Source organism: Xylocopa sonorina, chromosome 3, assembly GCF_050948175.1.
Source record: "Xylocopa sonorina isolate GNS202 chromosome 3, iyXylSono1_principal, whole genome shotgun sequence".
In the NCBI taxonomy this organism is placed as follows: domain Eukaryota; kingdom Metazoa; phylum Arthropoda; class Insecta; order Hymenoptera; family Apidae; genus Xylocopa; species Xylocopa sonorina.
In genome coordinates this window covers 10,204,641-10,229,208 of record NC_135195.1, presented here as the reverse complement: position 1 = coordinate 10,229,208, position 24,568 = coordinate 10,204,641, and the positions used below count along the sequence as shown (strand labels likewise).

Below are 24,568 nucleotides of genomic sequence, written 5' to 3'. Positions count from 1 at the left end.
TATACTGTTTTGTGTCGAGGGAAATGAGAATAAGTGGTTACTCGATACCCCCTATAATTGCTAATGGACACGTAGGAGGGTAATAAAAGTAAGAGTAGAAAACGGAAAATCGCCGGTCGCCTGGAGAGCAAATCCCCTTCGGGCGTATCGGTGACGACAAATCGCAGACGGCCGCCTGTGTAACACGGACAAGACTCCGGACTTCTAACGCTAATTAGGGGAGAAATGAAAAGTTATTGGCCCTTGGCGATCGATTAATTAGCTGTGATTATGTTGCGTTTCCATGTCCACGAACTGCTTTTCGCCTTCGATCATCTTTTATTGGACGTCGGTCTTTTCCTTTAAACTTCGTTTACTTTAACGTTATTTATAAAAATGACTCGCAAAAAATTTGAGCGCACACGATAAGACCTCGTCGAACGAAGCATTATTTACCGGGAGAGGTGCTATGGAGATCGCGAGATTCTCCAATCGGTAAGCAACGCGTTAATTATCCAGATATCGAACCGATGAATACTTTATCTACCCCGGGTCCGTACCCTCGTCATTCTCCTTAATTCCTCGAATACCTGTACCTTCCGCTCGCGGATTGAGACGCGTTCGAAAAAATTGATTACGTTGCCACTTCTCTGTACGGGGAGATCTCAAGTTCGCCGTCTCTGCGGTCTGTTTCTTCGTTTTAATATAAAAGGAAGTTACACGGGTGGGACGGGGCTGGGTGTGGGGGATCATGAATGAGAGGAGCGCAGAGAGAGAGAGAGAGAGAGAGAATAAATCACCCTCCGTTCGGTTGTCTCCGGCACTTAGCCGGCTTTCGAATCGCGGTCTTCAGTCCTCGCTCCTTTTCAATTTGAGCACCGAATGAAAACAATCTTCCCCTACGAGGTTAGACCTCTCCTTGCCTCCCACTCACCCTCCCACCACCTTTCTTTCAACCTCGTTCGCCTCTGACAACCTTCCCCTTTCGTTTTTACCCTTTTTAGTCGGCACCGTTGGCGAGTCTTTCTGATTTCATCCTTTTCGTACCCTCTCACTCTCTTTCCCATTAGTCCTCCGTCGCTGTCTCCGCTCTTTCCATCCTGTCCTCTCCACCCTTGCCCGTATCCACACCCCCGCGAGCCTCTCATCCCGGCTCTCTTATCGCCGCACCAAGTCGACATTTGCCTCCCACCCTCCTTAGCCGTTCGAGCCCGCAGCCCACCACTTTACCACTCGCTACTCGACTAACTCGAATTTGTTGGCAATGTCCCAGTTCTTATACCAGTCTTTCTCTCCTTTCGCCGTCTACCCTGGCTCGCTCTTCAAATAATTGTACGACGCGGCCTGTACACGCTACGAATGCGGCTCGAATGCGGTCATACCTAGAGTAGCTTCGCTTGATACTACTACCTATGGCTATCCTTTTATTTGGGACCGTCGGGCTGGAACGATCATTCGCTTGCGGCCGATCGAGTGTGCTCGCCGATTTTTTGCTTTTACGCGCGGGAATTGGAAACATTTTCCGTGCGTCGATCATTCGATACGAAGGGAACTTATTGTTGCACGTGTTTCGTTTGTATTGTGATGGAGCTTTTTTTTTTCTTTTTTTATTTTCTCCGAAATTTTGACGAAAAGTAATTCTTTCGGCGACAGTATTTCGGTTAGCATTTTATTACATGCTGTATTTCGACATTATTCGATGCGATATGATGTAATTTGATGTTGGACAAGAAGTTTGAGTAATGCGTTCAGTTTAGAGATTTATGAGTTGCTGAAAATGTGCCAGCATTATTATACGCTAGCGTGTGTAAGCGTATAAAGCTTTAGACATACGCGTCTACGACAATTGGAATATAAAATTGAATTTTTTCAAAGAGATACGCGAGGAGAATTTTAAATAGAACTCGTGCCATTTCCGAATGTATCCTGATTGCTGTGATCTCGCCGTGCGAAAAGGAAATAAACGATGCGACTAGCGACTAGTCCAACAACGCAGATTCAGATTGCCAGGTATTTAATAAATCTTACAACAGTTTAGTTTATCTGGCCGGTGTTCAAAAGCAGTTATTTTTGCACGAAACATCACATATTTATCGCGGACGATATAGCGGTAACGCTGCTACGTAACTATTTCTGCGCAGTTGGGAAATGTAATTTTTTGTCAACTGCGTTCTACTACGTAAACGAAATTTTAATATTCTGAATTGCAGAATTTTCTTTCGGCTATGCGGAAAATGTTACCAATTCGCATTTGCCCTCCTCCATTTGCAATTCAACGATCGCATATTTGCAACGATACGTCGGAACAATATGTTAAAATATACAAAATACCCGAAGTAAGATACGCGCCATATTCCCTTAAAAGTATGTATCCGTAGAATCATCCATCGCGATGCTGTAATTGATGAAAACCTGGTGAAATATTACGGAATGTCAAGTTCAGCTCGACCCAGAATCGCGAAGGGTTAAAGCGTTCCGGCCAGTTAAAACCGCAACGACGACGTCATCGGAACGGGCGTTCTTACCTCTGATTAATCGTTCTCCCTCTGTTGATTTCGCCGATCGTAGTGATTTCCAAGGGTGGCACCGACAACAGCCGGCGCTATCGCGATTGCCATGGGAAATGAGATTTTCTGAATGAGCACGGCGATAAAACAAAAAGGGGGATGAAAAGAGGTGGATTGTAAAAAGTGCAGCCAACTGTGAAAAAGGAAAATATGAAAGGAAGCACGAGCTAGGATAAACTGGCTCGCGTTAAGGGGTGTGGGTCGAGATTTAGAGGGGCGAGAGTGGTGCAGGGGTGGTGTGCGTGGGCGGGTTGAAAAAGAATGCACGAGCGACGAGACTGGCCCGCAACGCTCTTGCGTCGTTCATCCGGCGAGCTCGCAGGATGGTTCGCACGGCGCACCTATCCGATAACGCTTATCGCTTAATTGAAAGGCTCGTCCTGGAGATCGGCCGCGTGCTCGTTGTGTCCTCAATTAAGCCGCGATCGCAATATGCCGCGCGCGAATCCGTCACGGCCGCGGACTTTCTATCGCCTAGCGAACCATCGCGCGGCCGTAATTCTGTTTTTCGACATTAGCTGGCTGCCCCTAGCCATCGATAGCGAGTCTTCCGGACAATCGTGGTTGCCGGCCAATCTAGGGGAAATCCTCTCACCGATTCGGATCCGTGGCCGATGGCTAAATAAGCGAAATCATTCGATTTGCCAAACGTTACCTCGAACGTCCGTCCTCGAGAGACGTTTACCGGGCCTTCGGTTTAAATAGGGCTACCAATCTTGTAAACTCCCCTAGTCAAAAAAAGCGAAGGATCGCCCCTTGGAGAAGAATATTCGTATCGCCGACGGCGTTCGTCGATACAAGAGTAACTACCATTTCCCATCGCGGGTGCGCCCGGCGCCCGATAAAAAATGTGCAGGCTGACCAATTGCATATAACTCACCCTGCCTTTCCAGTTCTTCCTGCCTCCATGTATATATACGTCTATCTATCCACGCGCGTTCTCCCTTTTTCTCGTTCTCTTTCTCTCTTTTTCCACTTGCTCCCTACTCCGTTCTCTCTCCCTTTCGGTAGTCGGGGGTCGCTTTTCCAGCACTCACCCGTCCACACGCACGCACACACACACACACACACACACACGCAAAGGCAGACACATCGTCCCGTGATGCGCGCACGTACACACGAAAGCCACCCCTCGTGTGCACCACGCACACACGCATCGGCACGTTTCACTCGCACGGTAAAACGCACACCCTTACACGCCACCACACGTATACACTCACGCGTTCCAGGGGTCGTGTATTCGAGTTCTTTTATTTGGCCCTGCGGGGGTAGCAGAGGGTTGAGTTGAGCGAGCGAAACGAGGGTGCGGTGGGCTGGGGGCGATGACATCGATTTTTTACCCGTTGCTAATCTCAATGTTACCTCCTACTACTCTACCCTACTCTTCCTCTTCCTCTTCCTCCTGCCGTTCTGGCCACCTCCATCTACCCCTTTTTCAACCCCTCCTACCGCGTTTTTCTTTCTCTCTCTCTCTCTCCGTTCTGTATCCTCTCGTCGTGGACCCTTTTCGTTCTTCCCCACCTCTACCTTCTATCTCTACCACCTCCCCCGTCCGACCACCCTCCACCCTCGGACCATCCGTTCTGCGGGAAAATGTGCATGTGCATCGGGCACATTCGAGAAGGAATAACCATTTTTTCGTACCGGACAACACTTGCGCCGCGTCGCCCGGCCGCGGCAAATTCTCCTCGTCTACCCCGTTCGCCGTGTCGTCCTCTGCCCGCCGACTCTTTTCTATATACGCCGCTCTCTGTTTCCCGTCCCTCTGTTGTTCGCCGCCCCGTCTCCCTCTGCCCGCGCCGCGCTTTTTTCCTTTTTCCGCGGAGGATCTTTTATTTCCCCCCCCCCCCATTTTTAGTTTTCTATTTTTCATCGCACACCCTACTTCTCCGCCACCTCCCGACTCGGACCACGCCGAAATCGAACTGACGTGGACGCGGCAGTTTTCCATCTTTCTGTCCCCCGTGGGAATAATGACATTTTTTTTCGGTTCGAAGCTTTAGATGCGCGACGCGGACCACCCACCTTCCCGTCTCCATGCGGAAAAACTGCGAATATTGTCGTTCGTTCGCGGCGCGACCAAGAAATTTCGGATCATCGGGAACGAGCCTGTTTTTTCTCGCGATCCTGTATTCCTTCGTTCGCTTTATTCATCGAATAAATAAAATACTTTGAAACTAATAACGCGAATCGTTTCCGTGTACGAAAATTTGCTTACCAGTTAAGCCGTCGATTAGAACATCGAATCGGAACGCAAAGCGCCAGGGCAGAGATCGTGATCGAGGAACGCGATATAAAAGACGGCTAATGTATCGCAGATGAAGCACCGCTCTGCAAATAGAGTATTAATTTGTGCGTGGGTTAATGTTGTTAGTAAGCTTCGATGCAATTAGACCGTTATATTGCCGCTTTGCAATGGATACTCCGATTGTGTGTCGATCTCCGTAATGTTGATTACGGCACATGTTTGATCGAACTCGTTGAATTATTGAAACTAATCTGTCGAAATCACGTAATAGACGTACAGGCCAGATGTTGTTGTTTATCAGCCGCGACTCGCTGCGTATATACGGGTACGTCAGCTGATATTCACCTCGACATCCTTCGGATTCTTCGCTTTAGATTTTCGTTACTCGATACGCGAGAACGTATTTGGAAACGTTACGAGCGAAATTTCGACGCTTAAAAGCTATACAAACGATATTAACGAGGCGACGGTATAAATTCAAGGCATTTAATGATATTTTATGAAAAAAAAAAGAAAAGGATACAAGACACATCTGCAGCCTCGATTTAACAACGTGCTTCGCGTTCGAACGACAAGTACCCCGTAAATCTGTATTTCATTAAAAGCGCAGTTCGCGTCGAGGCGTATTAAAAAAAAAAAAAAACTCGGAGGACACTTTTTAGACGCGGACGAAATCAGCGGAATTATGCTGGGAAAATTCGACAGGCTGGCGTTCAATATTTCAGCAACGGATGATTATCAAACGTTCGAATGTCGGGACTGGTTTTATGATGTACCCGCATCGCCTTTCTTTCCTCTCGCAGCGATCGCGGGGCCGTGTCACGTGCCTCGTCCGCGTAATCGCGAATCGATTTGATCGACGCGCATTAAATGAGCGACCCTATCTGCCCGCGCCTTGGGAAGAGCACCGTGACGGGACCACGGCAGGGTTCACGTGTACGTCGAACGACCGTCACGTGCTGATCGCGACCACCCCCGCGATACGTTAACCCCGAATTTCATGACGTTTCCACGGTGTTTTCGTGACTCGTCGGCACGCGCGGCCGGTTCGTCGATTTTTCAATTAATTCCTCGAGTTATCGGGGAACGCGCGCATTCAAATTCCCGTATCGCGATATTAAACTCTTTTTTCCGTCCTACCCTCTCGTTTTTTTTTTTTTTTTTTTTCTGTTCACAGACCATTGAAAACGACACCGTCGCGCGCCACTGGCTGCTAATAGACTGCGACGGTGTTTCGGCATTGTCGCGTTTCGTGTCAAACGGTTGACGCCCGGATGTTATAATCTAACCGATTTAACGGGTTATTAGGAATCGATGCTAAGCGTTTCTGCTCGTTTCCAGAGCCGTCCCTTAAGCAGACTCGCGATAAATTGGAAAAGATAATTACGATTATCTGGGTTATTGGAAATCGGTAGCGTGACCGTTCCGCGGTTGGTTTACCGAGTCATCGCGCGAGTAATACCATATTTTGCATATTCTACGTAGACGAGCCACTATTGCGACACATTAAACCGATAAGTAGATTTGTCGGTCATGAAAGTGACGAAGTGATCGCAATTTGCGAGAAGATTTTAAAGCTTAACGAAATGAAATGGAAAGAGTAAACGATACCAAAATCGAGATACAATTAAAGCTTAACAATATCGATCGGAGTCATTAATCTGTCGATCGATACCTCTGACTGATGCTGCGTTTCTCTTGAATTTCTTGCAGACCGAGATCGCGAAGAGGTTGAACGCGATAATCGTCCAGCTGCTACCGTTCCTGGCACAAGAGGTGAGTCTTTGACTTTCTGTTTGGCACGTGTGCCGTCCAATCTCACGATCGAGAGTGACAACGACGCGATAATGATAGCATGGCTTGCAGCATCAGCAGCAGGTGGCCAACGCGGTGGAGAGAGCGAAGCAAGTCACGATGTCCGAGCTGAACGCTATTATTGGGGTGAGCATCTTCTTTACGATCGATTCCATCAACTTCTTACACTTTTGGCACTGGGTCGGACATTGATCTTGGCACGTTGTTTAAGCGCACACGCTGCTCGCGTTCCAATTTCATTCTCCGACTCGGAACGATTTCGCTCGACTAATTATTGCTCTCTGATTTCGCAGCAACAGCAACAACAGGGTCTACAGCAGCTACTGGTAAGTTTCGTTCTTTCGTCGGATCGAACAGATATTCGTTAGAACGTCCGTGTTACGTGTTATACCCTTTTGTGTCAGCATGCGCGGTGTTGGTTGTGTTTAGCAATCGGCAAGTGATAGTCGTGTGATTTGTTTTTCGCTCGCGCAGGCAAATTTTCAAGCGTTAACGAAGAAATGAAAAGGAAGCAGGAGGGGTCGAATGGGAATTTCAGTGTTGCTCGGAGAGTCTAAATCGGTACTTCTTAATTTATACTATGGCAATTTGAAATTAGGTTAACCCGGTTGAAGAGGGTCGCGGCTACTTGGGCAAACGTGAATGCACAATCATTAAAACATTTATTTCGTCGCTGATCCGTGTTTCTTGCCCCGTAATTGGGTCGCCGCTTTATGCATATTAATTCGATACTAAGACATTGGCAGGGTATTTTGGAGGCTTCGTTAACCATCTTTCTTAAGCTCTCCTTACTTGTAATTTTACGAATGATCTTATTTATGCGATCGTTACAGTTCGCTTCGTCAGAATCGAACGGGACACCGATATCTACTAAGATGTCCAATCCGATGTGTTTCCGTTCGTAGTTAAATGCAAATGCATGCCTCGGCGCTGAGTGCCTCGTCTAATCTTGACGAGGATAGTTTCAATCGTCCGATGCGGGTGTACAAATGTTATTAGACCTGATTTACACCTGAAAGGCTTAACTACTTTGAGAGATGAATTCATAAACGATTTGCCGCGAAAGGAGCTTTATAAATAATTTACCTTTTAATTAAACGATAAAGACAGATGTAGTAGAAAATTCGAAAGGAAAGATACGTACAATTGTAACTGGTAGGGTAAACCTCGTACACTCGATATTACATTAACACACAGTGTATTACACGCTTAGTTGCCGCAATCGCTTACCAACCCTCGGAACTTAAAGTCGAGGTTCTACACGAAAGCTAACCATTAGACTCCATAAATATCTCCATTATCACCACTGAACCTCGTGGCTGAGTTGCAGCCTCTCAACAGTTCTGAAAACTTAATCCTTCCCCTGGTAAAATCATACAATATTTATGTCTAAATAAAGTCAAATCCAATAAACACGATAAGAATTACCGAGTCATCGGTGGAAAATACACCGTCACCTTAATGTTGCAACTAGATATCTACTAGACACGATTAGATAGGTACAACTACTCGCTTATGCATACCATCAATATGCACATTTCTCCAATCTACAACAAGCTCTGAGATAAGTAATTGCAAGTCGAGTTTTATATTAGCATCGAACAGAGAATGTTAAACTCGTACACGACAACTATGTAGATTTGCAGAAAATTTGAGATTACCGATACACAGAATGATCACAACGCGCGTCGACGTCCTCCAGTGCTAAGTTCTACGGAACGAATAAATAAAGTTGGAAAAATGATTCGAAGAGCTAGATAGACGCAAAGGCATAAGAAAGAAAGCATAAGGAAAAGCGTAAGCGTGCGTCCATTGTCGTGTGTTCCAGCAACAGATTCACGCGCAGCAGCTGCCACACGGTGCGGTCGTCGGCGGTCTTCCGCCAGCGGGGCTGTTGGGGTTCGCGGGTGCCGCCGCGGCGGCCGCAGCCGCGGGGGTGCCGCCTCACCTGGCGCCGCCGCCGCATCCGGCGGCCGCCGCCGCGGTCCAGGCACAGGCGCAGGCGCTCCTAAAGCCGTCCGACCTGCAGCAACACCGGGTGGCCACGGAGACGCCCGAGGACCGTAAACCGATCGCGCTCACCGACGAGAGGCTCAGACGATCGGTATCGCCGCCGGAGAAATTCCGTAGCCGCACCCCCGACCTCGAGAGCGACCCCAAGAGGCGGAAGGAGGAGAAGCTCGGACACGTGAGTTTTAATCCTATCCCTCTTCATCTCTGCACGTGTCCTATGTACACCTATACAGGGAACCGACGCGGAACCGACGCGGAACCAACGCACAGTGATGCCCCGCGATGCCAGCCCACTTTTGTTTTTAAGCGACCGCGCGGGAACGAGCGATCCCACCTGTTACGCGCCATTTAAGAATCACCGCGCCCCCGCAAGGATTCTCCCGCGCGCGCCTCCCGTTCCCTGTCGCCTCTACCCCTTCGCACTGCTCGACGAGGGAAGCTTAATAAGTTTAACTTAACTTAGGATTCTTTTGTTTTCTTCTTTTTTCTTTCTTTTTCGTCTGTTTTATTCTGGACAATTATCGTTGAGCGAAACGAGAATTCTCGAAAACAGGAGTCGCGGGGAGGACGCGCGTAAATTCTGCTCCCCGAGCAACGTATCGAACGGAACCGCGATACGGTCCGCAAAGAAGTCATCTTTCTACAATTTTTATAGTCGTATTTCGTAGAAACGCCAAGTCTTTCGCGAATATACATCAAACTCGACGATGCACCCGTGGCTTTACCTCCGCGGTTCCCCCGAGTTGGATCGAATAAAATTCGAGTCCCGATATTACGGGGCCGCGTGTAACTTAGCTACCCCCGACATTCCATCCAGCGACGATAAAACTCTCAAAACGTCGAATGACTGGTAGCTTCCGTAACCGAATAACAACCGTTCCGGCGGAAAGAAAATTCTTCTTGCGAGTTTCCATCGTCGTCGACAGCGAGCGAAACATAAATTACGATATCTCTGTATTTTTCTTTTTATGCCAGGAATTCGGAAACCATCGTTAACCCTTTGCCAGTTAAAAGGAAAAGAAATGACACGCGAACGGATCTTAAAGCTTAGAGGAATTCGCCGCGGCCGAAATATACGTCCGCGTGGGGTGCAAGGGATAGGGTGCAAGGACGAAAAAATTGGATTACTTCAGTCCGTGAGAAAATGAGAAAGCGGGGCAAACGGCCGCGTGTAGCATTCGTCGGGGCTGCAACAAGCAGTCGGGAGTCGCGGGAGTTTCCTCCTGGCCGTGGTTCCGTGAAATATCCATGAAAACAGGCTCCTTTGTCAGGATCGCGACGACAAAGTGCGCGCGCTCTGCCCCAGCTAGGGGGGCGGCGACGCGAGGAGGCGCGTAATTAAAAACCGTGAAAACAGGCGAACTGCAGGCTGTCGCTTGTTCGCTCTCTCGCGTTCTCTCACTAAATTGGATTATTTTTCTCAGCTTGGCTCCTCCGCGCCACCCACCTTTGGGCTGGCGGCGGTGGTAGAGAAGGAAGAGATGTAGCAGGGGTTGGAAACCGGCGCTTCCAGCCGGGTTTCCCCCAACCTCGCGCTGCTTCCCAACGATTAACCCTTTCCCTCATCACTGAAATAACCATTGCGGGATGCGGTAGGAAAATACCCGAATTTTTTTACCATTTATTGATTTTAATTCACCGGTGATTTAATTTAGTCGCGTTTCTAGCTGAAACGGGGATAATACGGCCCGCATTTGTTCTCACGTTAATTGCCGAGATATTCCGATAATTATTAATATTTTCTTCATTATTCGTCGATTAATATTCTCTTCATCTACTCGCGTATTTACTCCCCGATATGTTGGGATCAATTTTGAAAAATTAGCCGACACTTGGCTATCCACTCCGACGAGATGAACGCCGCCACTTTTTCTTGATAAACTGTCTCGAGATTCTCTTTTAACCCGGTTTCTTTCTAAATGTCTGGAGAACGTCTTCGTTCCTCGATAATCCGCGTGCAATCTAGCTGGTGCGACCGCGGTGCGTCGGCGTTTCACCCTTGGGGTGGTGGTGGTGGGAGTCTTTCAGTTGCTGGAAAACGTTTATACCCCCTCATTATTCATGTGTTTCTCGCCGCCACTTAGCTGGGAATCGCGTGCCAGCCCCGATAAAAATTAAATGTATAGCGCATTTTATCTGCATTGTAAGGTAGCAACACGGAATTCGCAACGCTGCCGCCCACGCCGACTTGTTGGTTTTAGCAATGCGGACGAAACGCCGCGATCTTAACTGGGACGGTAATTGCGATGTAAAAACAATAACGATCCCAGCTGTTTGTTAAACAGTTTACCCCGGCCGGCGACCAATCCCTCTTCTCCGCGATCTCGTTCCCACCGCAATTAGACAGTGATCACCGCGTACCGTTTCGAGTCTTTTAACGCGGATCGTTAATGAGGGGTGGATGAAATATTTACGGTTACGAGCGTGTATTTTTCTACACGCGTGATCGGAGAGATCCATATTCTCTTCGCCGCGCGGACTATTTCTACGGGAATCCGTTTCACAAGTGAAATTCAAAAGGAGCAAGGTCCAATGGTTTTCCGAGTCAATACTAAGGCATGAATGAAAATGGTGATGGAGAAGTCGTTCGGCTGTGAAGCGAGTATTTCTTGAATACAAAACCGTCTATGTGAAAAAAAAATACAGTCTACAATTTTTGCCCTTATTCTTGCGCAAGAATTACTCTGTTTCCTAGTTGTAAATACCTACTAGTCAGTGCGCGTACCTATCATCGGTGACATTTTATACGAAAGTTTAAAAATACGTGATACCAGTTGAACGAGTAATGAAAATTTCAAGGAACGAAGTAATTACCCTTGTCTAGTTAACAGATTTATAAAATACACTCAGAGGCGATATTAACGCGATAACGATAATAATAACAGCAGTGCGGTAATCGGAAAGAGGGTATGCTGAAATTTAAACCCTTTCGATGTAGCAAACGTACCAACGTGTTTTCCTATTTTTAGCGCATTGCGGTAGAAATTGAAAACCAGTATTACCCGTCTCCTTTTTTTATTCTTAAACCCCCGCCTGTTTTTGTCTGCTTTTACGTGCTTCTGAAAATCTCTTTTATATTTACCACCGTTTATAAATTCTCTTCACGCAACACGGATGGATACGAACACAGCACGCAAGGGAAATGTCATAAATTTTTAGCCCGTATATAATACCCACCCCTTTTCTTCCTTTTTATGTCGTTAAATAATTCACGACAAGTAGCACAAGAAAAAGGTATTATAAAATCACCTAATAATGAGATAATAGAAGATGGAACGCGGCTTAAGTAGCCACAGAATCGGACGAAAGTCGCACTCTTTCGCATTTTTTCGCCACGGTGGTCTTTCGTGTGAATTTCGTAAAGTAAACTCGCTGGAAGAACCAGGCGGCTTTCTTACACGGTTAACGGTAGGACGTTGAAATTGCTTCCGAGCTGGACAACCGGATACGCGTACCTGTCGCGAGCAATTGTCGCGCCGAAGCTCCCCGGGTAGGGACCCTAAGTCACGCTCGTGCGATTTTACCATCCCTTTCTTCCGACTTCCACCCTACTTACCCTCTTTATACCCTCGCCTCCTGTATCTCGCGCGTCTTCCTCTATCCGAAGGGAGCTAACGACGCGTCGTTTACACGGGCAATCCCTCGAACCCCAAGGGTGGCTGGAAGTTTGTTTGAATTCGAGGCAGTGACCGGACCTCTCGTCATCAACTCCGTTTAACGGCGCGCACGGGGAGGGCCGTACATAATTTGTACAAGTGGGGTGGTTTCAGGGACACCGTAACCGAAAGTAAGTCCAAACGTGGGAGTAACTTTTTTGTCGAAGGAAGCCTCGAGATAAGTGACTCTGGCAATTGTTTGAGCATACGTACGCTCGAATGGAACTACCGAGTATCGACGCAGTTGTTCATAAATATTCAGACGTTCTGATAAATTTCTAGTGGTATTACGAACACGACAGATTTAAATAGCATCGCGTAATTAGTTGGGGTAATGTAGTTATTAATTGGAAAAAATCGTTGTCCTTTAATTTCATTTGCGAGTGGTTGATACCCGTGCACGTGTAGAAATCGCTATAAGTGAGCCGTTCTAAATAGGAACCTCGGAGAAGGGTCGCATTGGAAATCCTGTTGTGTTCGTGAAGTGTGTAAGTTTTATGGACTCGTTCCTCGCATCGTGTTTGCCGTAATATGGGCTGAGGTGGCAAATGTAATTTGTTCCTGGAGTTTGCGTGTCCCGACCGATCTATACCTGTAACTCTTCCAAAAAGCTGGTTACGTGTTTCGTAGAGAATCGAAACGAAACGTTCGTTGTAGTACTGTTTCCCCGGATATTCTGTGTATTAACATTCCGAGATTTTCATTTCAGCTCGGTTACCTAATAATATTATTCGTTTATCGATTTTTATCTCGAGTCGTACATATGTATATCGAACGAAATCGAACATTCGACGACGCAAAGATTTTCTCTTTTCCGTACGAAGCATGCAAAGATCGGACATGTTCGAAAATGAAAATCGTGCGTCGATTTACGAAGTAAGTTGAACGAGTTGCATTCGTGGATGACGTTAATAAAATTGTTGTTGGGTGTGGTGAAGTTGCGCGGGGATGGTTGGACGCGCAAGGGGTTCCAAACCGCCGTCACAGCCCTTAGGTATAGGCATACGGTGTACAAGTGGAATTCTGAGCAGGAAACTGGGTACGTTAATTTTGAACATTAAAGCTCGCGGCATGTGACGCGGCATGAATGCAAGAGATATGTGAATTACACTCCATTGTCTTGAGGACACCGCTCATCAAATCACTGCGTTCGCGCGCGCGCGAACAATGCTCTCAGCCTCGCTGCTAAACAGGATAACTTCAGTCGTTGGAACTTTTCTGTCCAACAATAAAAGGGCGAACCTTCGCGCGTCTGCCAATGCAAGAAGTTAGTTTATAATTCGCTGTAAGACGCGTTCATTATTTGTTAATTATCATCCGCGCGTAGCTCGTATGCGCGGCTTTCATTACGTTGCGAATGTTTGCGTGCCATCCGCGACATTTGAAATATTTGGAGAGACGGGTACGAGACTCGACGGAATCGATTTCACGGCTCTTTTACCAAAACCAATGGCCCCCGCTCCGTTCCGTGAACTTAAACCATCGTGTCTTCGCGTTGAGTCACTCGAACCTATTAATCGAAACTGTTCCTCGAAATTAGCTAACAATGGAGCCCCGCAATCGATACGGCCACTCGTTCGTCCTGGCCTTTAGCGCGGCGAGTGTTCCGCAAGATTTCAGATTTAACGAGCGCGCACAGACACGAAGAGAGAGAAAGGGAGAGAGTTGGGCCGCGCGCGATTCGAGCATACACTCGAACAGAAACACACACACACACACACACACAGAGAAAGAGAGAGAGAGAGAGGACCGAAACACGCCCACACGCGAGGGCGCGAGACAGCACGTCACGGATAGTCGCATGCAATTCACAACAGTCTACGAGCGAAAGCTTAAGTGTGTGCCTCTCGTGGAGAACGTTCAGCCACTGGTTTCGTGTATTAAGCCCGGTTTCCACGCGAGACGATTAGCGGAATTTACTCGGGCTATCGCGTAACCCTTTAACCTCATTAAAGACGTTGGTACACGCGCGTACGATAAGACGACCTAATAGCATCACCGATCTATCCATCGACACTGAATCGTTGAGAATTGATAATATAGTTATTGCGCAACTGTCCCCCTGCTCGTTACTTGGTTTCTCTCGCAAAGATTAATATTACCAGGCACGTGATGCCGCGCACGACCCGTCACGCTTTCATACGCGGTGAAATTGGCGCCAGTCGACTAACCGTCGTAACGTGGAAACCCGGCTTTAGTGTCAGAGACACGTACGGGGATGAAGCGAGAGAGAGAGAGAAAGAGAGAAGGGTATAACCGGAAATGAGTTCTCGCGTGTCCACGCTTGGCTCTTGGAACTACTATTCAGTCCCTCTTTCGTTCTCGGTTCTCCGCTTCGAAACCTGTCCCAACCCCCTTTCTCTCTTCATCTCTCTCTCTCTCTCTCTCGTTCTCTGGCTCCCCCGCCCCTTAGAGGATTAGTCGTAGTTCTCCGCCGCCTCTGCCTTCACCCTTTACACCCACCACCCTTCTTCGACTCGCAGGAAAGCATTAATCAAAGGAGCAGCGGCGCGCCCTGTTACCGGCACGACGAAAGATGGAAATACCGCGCGCACACGCTCGAGATATCACTGAACCCGGGGTTAGCTCGGTTCACCCTGCGCGCGCGCGGCCGCCCACGAGCAACCACTGTAACCACCTTTGCGACACCGTGTCTTTCACGCGGCCCTCAACCACCGCGAGAATAAAATTCCCGATCCGTTTTACAGTTTGACGCGTTCGTAATAATGCCTAGCGTGCGCGCACGCTTCCCGTCGAGGGACCGCTGCCGGGAAAAACGAGGAGTACTCGGTCCCGCGAGACTGTCATTTTTTACACCGGAAGGGGGAATCTCTGGAATGTTGGTGAACACCAAGAATTCAACTGCTTTTTGTTTCGTCCCCTTCTATTTTTTTTATTTCGCGGTCGGGATGCGTATCCCAAGTGCGATATCGTTGGACGTTGGGTCGTATGAAGAAAGACGCACGGTAGCTCGCTCAATCCTGGAACGCGTGAGACGAAGGGAAGCGATTTAACTGTTCGCACGCCTTCTTTTCCCCTCCTTCTTGTCGAAGCAACTCCCGTTCGTCGAGGTAACGTCGAAAGTGAGCATCGAATTTTACAACCAACAGTTTCATCGTCGATGCTTGATATTTGATTGCGAATGACGTGTTAGTGGAGCGCAAAGCGTGCACCGCGCCGGCAACGAACGGTGTACGTCGAACGAGTCGGCGGGGGTAGTTTCGTGACTTTCGGTTGTGTGCGCGAGTGACCACCTGGTGATTTCATTGACGAGCGGCGGTGCCCTCGCTCAAAATGCCTGTGGTTGAAAATGGGGATGGCCGAGTTAAGGTCGGTGGTCTGATACACGACCGTCATTAACCTGCCGGTTTATTGGGCTTCCATATCAAAGGGGGGATTTTTATCGCGTGTTCCCGACGATCGATGCGCTATTCAACGCGATTAGACAAAGAGATCAGACACGGTTCTCCTTCATCGCACCGATCGCCAAGAAAATGTCATTTCTATCGAAACGAAACCTCGAATGGAATCGAAATCGCATTAATCCAGCGCCGAAAAGCGATGTCCGTATTAGCGATTTGCTTAACGAACATCGCGTCCAGAGTTTGTCAGGAAGCCGATTCACGATCCGCGAAACGTTAACGAGCACCTATCGTTGGCGGAAAAAAAAGAAGAAAAATTGCAAAAAAAAATGCAGGAAAAAAACGCGAACTAAGGACGAGCAAAATACTTTGTCCCGGGTATACCGCGGTAGGGAAAGAGAAAGAGTTCCCCATAGACATCTACATGCAGATACGTAGATTCGTCTGATGGGAATCCAGCCGGTATACGGTGGAGTGCGTGCTGGTGGTAGTAAGAGTAGGTGGAGGTAGAAAGAGAAGGCCGGGTGGGAGGATGAGGGTGGTTGAATTTTTCATCTGACCACGTCGAACCAATTAAAGCGGACCGCGGTGCCCACCTCCACCCCCAACCTCTTCCACTTTTTTCGTCCTCTCTTTATTTCCGCCCCGCGTGCTGGCCTTTATCCATTCCATCTCGCTCGCTTCCCCTTTTCCGTCTCTGTTTTTTTCCACCTCTCTGTACCCCTCTCGGTTCCCCCCCGCGGGTCGATCCTCTCTTCTTCCAATTCGTTTCGCCTCTCCTCCGGCGTTCCCTCTTTCTCTCTTCAACGACTCCTCATCCTCAACATCCGCGTACCGTGCGCTTCGTGTTCTCCCTCTCTCTCTCTCTCTCTCTCTCTCTCTCTCTCTCTCTCTCTCTCGTACTCTTGGTCCGCTTCAACCGCTCGTTCACTCTAGCGACTCGTTGGATTTTTTCGCGTCACGAGGCGGTGTAATTTATTTGGTCGAGCTCTAGGTACCCGCGGAGGTGGCCGAGAGAGGAGCCTGGACGCAGCCAGGGCTGGCCACGGCGGCGAGGGAGAGACGCGGAGGAATAGCTGGAGGTGGCAGAGGTGAGGCGGCAACGGAGGTGGAGGTGACGCGGCCAGAACGAGAGACCAACGGATGGGCAGCGAGCGAGAACGCTTCTGCCGGGGTGGGAGATGGTTTCAGTTTATTTTGTGGGTCCTACCTACCCGTTCGTCACTGTCCAACCCCCGGTTGCGAGGCCGACCAGCCGCCCGTGTTCTTCTCTCTCGCCTGTCGCTACGGGAACCTCCTTCCTTCCTTCCTTCCTTCCTTCCTTCCTCCGAGTGTCCTCTGCCGTCTTTCTCCTTTTTCCACCTTGCTTCTTCTCGCGAGTCGCGCGGGTTCCCTCTTCGCGTTCTTCCTGGGCCACTTCTCCGCTTCCATCTCTATCCTCCTTTCTCTCGGGGGGCCACCCTTGGCTCTTGCTCTTTCCCGTTCACCCTTCGCCAGTTTGCTCCTCGTACCGTGTTTTCAACTTCCACTCTGGCCGGATCACCGCGTGGTATAGGTGCACGCACGCGTATGTGCGCGCCGCGCGACGCTTGTATCTTGTCCGCTGGGTACGGTAACACAGCCGAGCTGATGAAATATTAAAGAACCAGGGACTTCCTGATGGATCCACTGTCGCGTTCCTCTTTTCTTTTTCGCTTTTTTTTCTTCTTTTTTTCGATTACTTCGCAACGGGACAATTTTTTTCATTGACCGCCGCTCTTGCGCGGATCCGATGCTCCGCCCTGTTCACCTGTCCCACCTGTCAACTCGACCAGGAGGCTGCGCCTCTTTTTCCGCGAGAAATTGTAAAGGCGCCAGGGCTCTCCAACCCTGTGCGCGCTCGAGGCACCACTGGCGCGCTCGTTCGCCCTTTGATGAGTCCTGTGGGACTTCAGGTTCCTCGATACACGTCACAAAATATCATTACCACGAGAAACTTGCAAGTTTTTTCATTTTCTCCGCTCCATGACGAGCAAAAGCGGAATACGATGATCGGTTGAACGATGACGTTAAAGACGTGGTTATAAAAATAACGTTTAAAATCGATTTTTACGTCGAGTACTTTTTTGTCAACTCGAGGAACGAAACGAAAGTTAAAAATGAGGGCGATTATATATCGGTCCAACACGATAATCCAGAAACGCAGCGATGCAACAGTCGATCCGCTGGCTCGACCAACCCGACGCGTGCACTTAATTGATTTTTACCAACGAGTTTAATAGCGGCTCGAAAGCCGCGACGCGATAAGATCATAATTTTCTCGTAACGTCCGTCATAGACGTCGTATGCCTGGCTATTCTAAACGGCGTCTATCGATTCGCCGCCTCGTGTTACCTGCAATCGATTAAATAACGATAATTGAACGAAACCCGAGCATTAGACGGGGGGCAGCAGCATCGGCTACTCGATTCTTGCCCAATTATTTTCTACGCTTTCACGCCAGTCCCGCGTGGCTCGTATAACGTTCGTTCATCCTAGTCGCAATGAAAATTACTCTTCTAAGGAGGCCAGCATCCATCATCCTCGCGGCAGGTTCTTCGAAAACATCGAAAGCCGAGACATTATCGTTAATCTTGTAATAACGATAACCACGCGAAGTGTTGAACGTTGACTTTAATGAAACTTCCAGCCCAGAAGGGAAAATTGAAATATACGTGGCGAGTCGATCGAAACGGTAGCCTTGCGTCCTCTATTACGATTCTTTTCATCGATCCATCCAAGCTACGGTAAGAAGTACCATTCGAAGCAATAAATATTTCCATATTACAGCGGCTATAGGTTTAACAAACGGCAGCCCTTAAGACACGAGCTTATCCAAGCCTGCTTAACCCGAAGCATAATACAGTGGCAAGTCTATAACTTCTATCCATGACTTCGTACGAAGCGATCGTCGGGTCACATAGTGCCACTTCGATCCTCGTCTCGGCGCGGAATAACAACGGTAACCCGTCTCCGTTTAATATTTGAGGCGGAAGAAAATTCACGTGCACGGTAACCCCAGCACCGCGGCTCGCTCGCGAACAAACAAGTTTCTCATTTCCATGCTCTAGCAGGGCTCGCGAGGGCGGGAGGGGCGGATCAATTGAAAATACGATTCGTGTCACGATTGATATCGGTCACACCGGCACACGGCTCGGCTACGGATCGATAACACCTTGATAATTAATTTAAAGAAAGCTTCCGTGCACGCCAGCCGGTCTGCGCTTCTTCCTTAACCTTTTCCCGCGCCGGCCCCACCGACATCGTTCATTTTCCCACCTTCTTCTTCCCACCCCGGCGTCGTTCCATTATGCATTCATCCTCTATCCACTTTATTATTTTTTCATTCGAAAAGGCTGGAACAGTCGATATCTCGGGGCAGGGCTCTCTTGTTACAAAACGGTCTTGTCGAGCTCTCGCAATTGTGCCGAGAGGCGTCGGAGACGTGTCTTTCTTGCCCCGCCGGGCTACTTCCTTCGTGCCGTTCCCACCAGCCAATCCCTTTTCTTTTCTTCTCGCCTCGCCTCTCGCCTCGTCTCTTCGTTTCGAATATTCTTCCTTCGCGCCCTTCTCTCCTTTTTCCTTTTTTATTCGCCCTCCATCGTTTCCACGTCTTCTCCTCCTCGGCACGTTCTCTCTTTCGCTCTGCGCGCCCACCCACCGACGAATATAAAGATCTCGAGAAGATCTGTCGGGTTTGTAACGGGTGTCTCGACGCCGCTCTTGTTTTCAATCTTCGCCCGTCAGACTGTGTACACGTATATAGCCGGCCGAGGAACAGGCAGCGTAGCCGGGCATGGGCTGCATGATTGATTCCTTTGGCAAAGATACGTTGCTAGTGTAGAATAAAATATTTTTCTACCAGTCTTGGCTCTCGTGGAAATTGAATTCAACCCTCTTTTGTGGCTGCGTCTAGGCGCGGACTTTTTTCAATTCATTTTGTCGCGGATACAGTAAAAAAAGATGACTATTTCTAGTTTTATTTCACGCGAACGGTTCTTCGTTCTTGCGGATGATACTCGGTTCACGCCGAAGCCTGCGACCGTTATTTCTTCGAGCCGTAACTCGCGCGCAACTTTAGAGAAGTTCGTTGAACGGATTTCATGATCGTTAATTAAAAGCGACCAGGGTAATCGGTTATGATCTCTGGTGGCACAATTGGTGGACGGGTGTTGGCGGCGCCTCGCCGTTTCGCCCCCGTTCGTCGACGATATTCCATTGATCCATTGTATCGGGCAATCCATTAGTGCGTCCGTATTTTCCCGTTGCACCAGTTGAACGTCGCTCCCGCGAATGATCGCGGCTAATTTGCCGCACCGTATATTCTAGATTGCGTTTAAGGTCCATTTAATTAGACGAAGAAGATCGAAAGGTTTCGAAAAGATGCTCTTTAAAGTTCGATGTCTTTCGTGGTGAAAAAATACCGTACAAGTGGAAAAGGATCGCGGCGACGAGATAATCGGTTGGCGAGTCTACCTCGAGAGCCGGTGGTTCGGTTGTGCAGCGCGAGGAAGCGCGAGTAACGCGGCGGCTAATTAAACGCTTGAACAGCTCCGCGGTGAATACGAGCGCGGACGTAATGGGTCATAATATTTGGGTCACGAACGAATCTTGGAACGGTCGGCGATCGCACGCGAAGCCGCATCGTCGCCCGTGCGTGCACGTAACAAACCATATATAGAGACTGGGCTCCCTCGGTTTCCCAGAAACGAGACCTCGAAGACTCGCCCGCGGGATGGACGGGGATCCGCGAACAAAAAAAGGGGGGCAGGGAAGGAAAAAGAAAAAGGATCCGCAACAAGGATCAGCTCGTTCGACAAGGACGAGTCCTAATTAAAAGGCAAGAGAAGAAAAAAGAAGACGAGGGTAACTCGGCGATCTGCGATTCGAGGCTGGTAGGGCCTCTGCTCGTCGTCCGCGTCGAAGCGAAGTAATTAATTAATGAATTAATTAATTAATCGGCATCACAGTACCATCAGAAGTACCAATCAACGTTCCCGCCGCGCCATGCTTCTGCGGCCAGGGTGTACACGCTGGGATCTCTCTCCCTTCCTCTCTCTCCACTCTCTCTCTCTCTCTCTCTCTCTATCTCTCTGTTCCACACCTTGGTACGTGGTACGCGCACGTACACGTTCTGTCACGGCACACGGACGACAGCTCGGAGAGAGCTCGTTCGAAAGTCACTATCGGAGATACCTTTCGAAAAAACTCCACCGTTCGCCCCCTCGCTTCATCCTCAGCCTCCGCCCCCTCGTAGCATCTCCTATCAACGCCGAAGCCCATCTAGCTGGCCTCCCTGTGCCTCCCAGTGCAAGCGCGAGCGTTCGTTCGAAAAAAACGACGACCGAACGAGAGAGCTGGGTGGCGGAGAAAGAGGATGGCCGGAGAGGAGGGTGAAAGCGAAAAAGAGAGAGAGAGAGAGAGAGAGATCGAAAGAGAGTGGTTGGGCGGCGGTTGGGCTGGATGGGTGGCGGCACAGAGGCGAAGAAAAAAAGAAGAATACCCGCCCCTTCCTCTGCCACCCCGGTGTTCTGTCGAAGTCACGGGACAAAGAGGACCCGAGAGGAAGATGGAGGGGCAGAGGAAGATAGAGAGGGATGGATATAGGGGTGGTGGATGCCCCCGTCGCTTTTGGAAACCGTGCGCCGTGGCGCGCGCTGCGTCGCCGGTCACCCCCCTGAAAAGCACGATGGAAAAGGGCAAACACGCTGGCCCACAGAGAGAGCCGCGCACAGGTGTAAAACTAGCTACGTTCCACGCGCCCGCTTATGCTCCCAGGAACCCTGGGACCATCTTTGCGTCGCGTTCCATAGCTGCATTACGTGACGCCGCGTTCCACCAACAATTCGAGATTGTACAAATCGTGCGACGAGATTGCGTTGGAATTTTTTACCAAACGGGAGAGTTTTGGGACGTCTGACTCGAGCGAAACCTCCAGACTTTATTTGTACAAGTCGGAACGCAGCAGAGGACCAACGGCACGTGCGCAGCTGCGCGATGAAATTCTCTTGCGAGAGAGAGAGAGACTCGCCGATTCTTTTCGATGTCTACGATTTTTCGCGGCGAAGCGACGATCGGCAGTAGATGGAGTGAGCGGAGTCTGGCAGCGGTTCGGTTGACCGAGGCATCCGCTAAAATTTCCCAACGATAAATGGAGTTCCACTGTACGCGATACATTTGTTGGGAAGAAAGTTTAAAATTGTACGACGTTTACACTGCACGGGGATTTTTAGTCGCAAAGTTGGCAGGCGATGTGTGCATTACGTACGAAACTTGGAATTGTACGGTGTTGACAGTGTAAAGTCGCGGCGTGCACTGTGCGTGCACTAGCGAACGAAGCTTCCGCAAGAAAACTGAGAACGAGATCGAAACGTAACGCGACGGAGAATGCATCAAAGAGAGCCCTAAGTCGGGGCTAGTTTTTCAAGTTGGCGAACTTTTCGAACAATGGTACGAAGCGCGTGCACTTAGATCGCGAGGCGCACGCTCGCACCGCAGGGTATCCCCCGACATATCTGCAGGCTTACGGTTCGAAAGCCCACGCATCCCACACCGGCAGCCAGGGAATACGCGTACCGACGTATCCTCTCGGTAGATCCGCGAATCCCGTAGATGCTCGCATCGGTTGTTGTGCAACGGTCGCGTAGGTGAGCGCGCGTACACGTACGAAACAGTTCGGATAGCTAAAGCGGAAATTCGAGGTGTGTACGTGGTCGCAAGTGTATCTGCCGCGGGGCCTTGGGGGCAGAGAGGTTGGTAGCGCGGGGGTGAGTGGCCTGTGGGACGGGTGACGGGGAATCGGTGGAGGGAAGAGGGGCTGGTGGCGCCCTGGCAGGGCGGTATGATGACAAAACATTCGCTCTGAGCTTCCGTTAGAGGGTCGCGGTACAACGATGGTGGCGAGAGGGATGGAGAGAGCGAGAGGGTGTGGGAGGACGTGGTGGAGAAAGAGGTGGAGGAGGGTTAGATGGGAAGCTGGGCGTGCGGTGCGAGAGGCGAAGGAGGCGGATGCGGAGGATGAGGATGCAGGAGGCGAAGAGAAGGGAGGCAGGTTAGGTTCGAGGTTGCTCTCGGGGGCTGGGTAGCCATGGGGGTGTGGGTCGAGTGAGCGGCTGGTGTGGGGAAACGTGAGCGCCAGCCGGAAAGAGACTTCCCCACCTCCCCTTTCGCTGTAAGCGAGGTGAGGTTGCCGCGTGTTCGTGTGAAACGTATATTCGTCTCTGTGTGCACGTCTATACGGGGTGTTCCGTTTTAATGTGTGAACGCCGCCGCCGCCGCCGCCGTCACCACCGCCACAGCCGCCGCGTCTTCTGCGGGGATAATGGGCGTAGGAGGTGGTGAGCGCGCGGGTACGATGGTGTGAGGACGCTTCCGAAAGAGACCTCATTGGCTTCGAGGGGATGACCGGTCACGCGTGTAGACCGCTTTTTAAGTAGCGAAGACGTCTCCGGGGTTTGCCTACTCGCCTGCCGCGCCACGCATTTTTATGGCAGTTGAAAGCACCTTATCGCGGCGGGGAACGTTAGTGTTTGGGTTTTATGCTTCTGTAGATCGTGCAATTATTTCGGGATAAGTGTTTCCGTTACAGGGGACGGTTTCGCGCGAGCTCCGAGTAATAAAATGACTTCTTTGTTACACTTGGAGCATTGTTCCGTAGCCCGATATACCTTACGCATTCGCCGAATTAAGTAACAGTAGCGGCACTCGCGTTGTTACGCGCAAACTTCCGAAGAAGTCACTACGAACGAGCGCTCCGCGAAACGGAATACGAAAGGGAACACCAAACGGGCTATAGACGAACGTGACAAGTTAACGGTGTCCTACTTACACATACCCTCGTTTCTTAAACGACACCCAAGCAATTAAGCGATCCTGGCGATTTCCGCGGCGGCTGTTCTCCAAAACGGCACACCCTGTACGCGCGCACACAGACAGAAGTGTGCTCTCGCGGAGATCAACGTCGCTGCGCACCGGGTAAACTGTGTACGTCCTACACCCGTGAGAGGGTGTACGACGGTGAAAGCGTTGGCGAAAGCGGGAAAGGGATTGCCAAGCGAAAGGGAGAGAGGGAGAGAGAGAGAGAGAGAGAGAGAGAAAGTGCGGCTGCGAAGAAGAGAGACGGAGTAACGTGCAGGAGAAGAGCGAAGAGAGGAGGAGAGGATGGCGGCGAGGCGAGGAAGGTTTATATCCATCATTTTGTATTTCTCGCAGACATAAAAATCTATACCATCGTACAGACCGCCCACCCGCCCTCCGCGCCACCTCCTCGTCCCTTCAACCGACCAACGTTTCGCCACCCACCCGCATCCTCTAAACCTACCCTAGTACCCCGCGCAGACCCCATCCCCTGCCCCTCTACCTCGGCAACCACCCGCGACCACCAACCGCCCTCGTCCTCTGGTGCCGGAGCCAAAGCCTGGCTGCACCAAGCCGCCACCTCGCTCTTCTATTCCACGGTGGTGGTAGGTGGGGTGCAAATATCGTATTTATTGTATGACGGGTCCGCGTATCCCAAGCTAACGCCTCCTGTCAGCTCACCCTACCGAACCACCCTCCCCTCTCTCTTACTGCATTTCGCTCTTTGCCACACTGTCTCTCTCCCTCTCTTCTATCCTCGATTTTTCCTATTCCTTTTCTCTTCCTCTCTCTCTCTCTCTCTCTCTCTCTCTCTCTCTCTCTCTCTCTCTCTCTGTCATACTTTAGCCATCCTTACGTCCCTCTCTCCGTCTGTCAGCCGCGAGCATCCATAGCCGGGTCCCCGGGTCCGTTTCACGCTCTCTTTTCGGCTGAACGTCTCGTTCTCCGGCTGCCTGGTTTCCTCCTGGAGCGCGCACGCCCTACCACTTACGCGCCGCGGGTACACACCACACCAGCCAGCCTGTCTCGCGCCTTTCGAGAATGCTTCTTTCC

The 24,568-nt window shown here is 50.0% G+C and overlaps 1 protein-coding gene across 2 annotated transcripts in view; it reads left to right on the top strand.

Moving 5' to 3' along the window:
* The window catches only part of Gro (TLE family member transcriptional corepressor groucho), a 175,049-nt gene that overhangs the window by 35,307 nt on the left and 115,174 nt on the right, over nt 1–24,568 (top strand). Inside the window, exons 6-9 of one of the 2 annotated variants that reach the window (XM_076892984.1) lie at nt 6,508–6,570; nt 6,661–6,735; nt 6,903–6,935; nt 8,438–8,797. In XM_076892984.1, the coding sequence (XP_076749099.1) occupies nt 6,508–6,570; nt 6,661–6,735; nt 6,903–6,935; nt 8,438–8,797 (531 nt within the window). Of the gene's footprint in view, nt 1–6,507; nt 6,571–6,648; nt 6,736–6,902; nt 6,936–8,437; nt 8,798–24,568 lie in introns of both variants that reach the window. The other variant, XM_076892983.1, reaches the window with a different exon arrangement.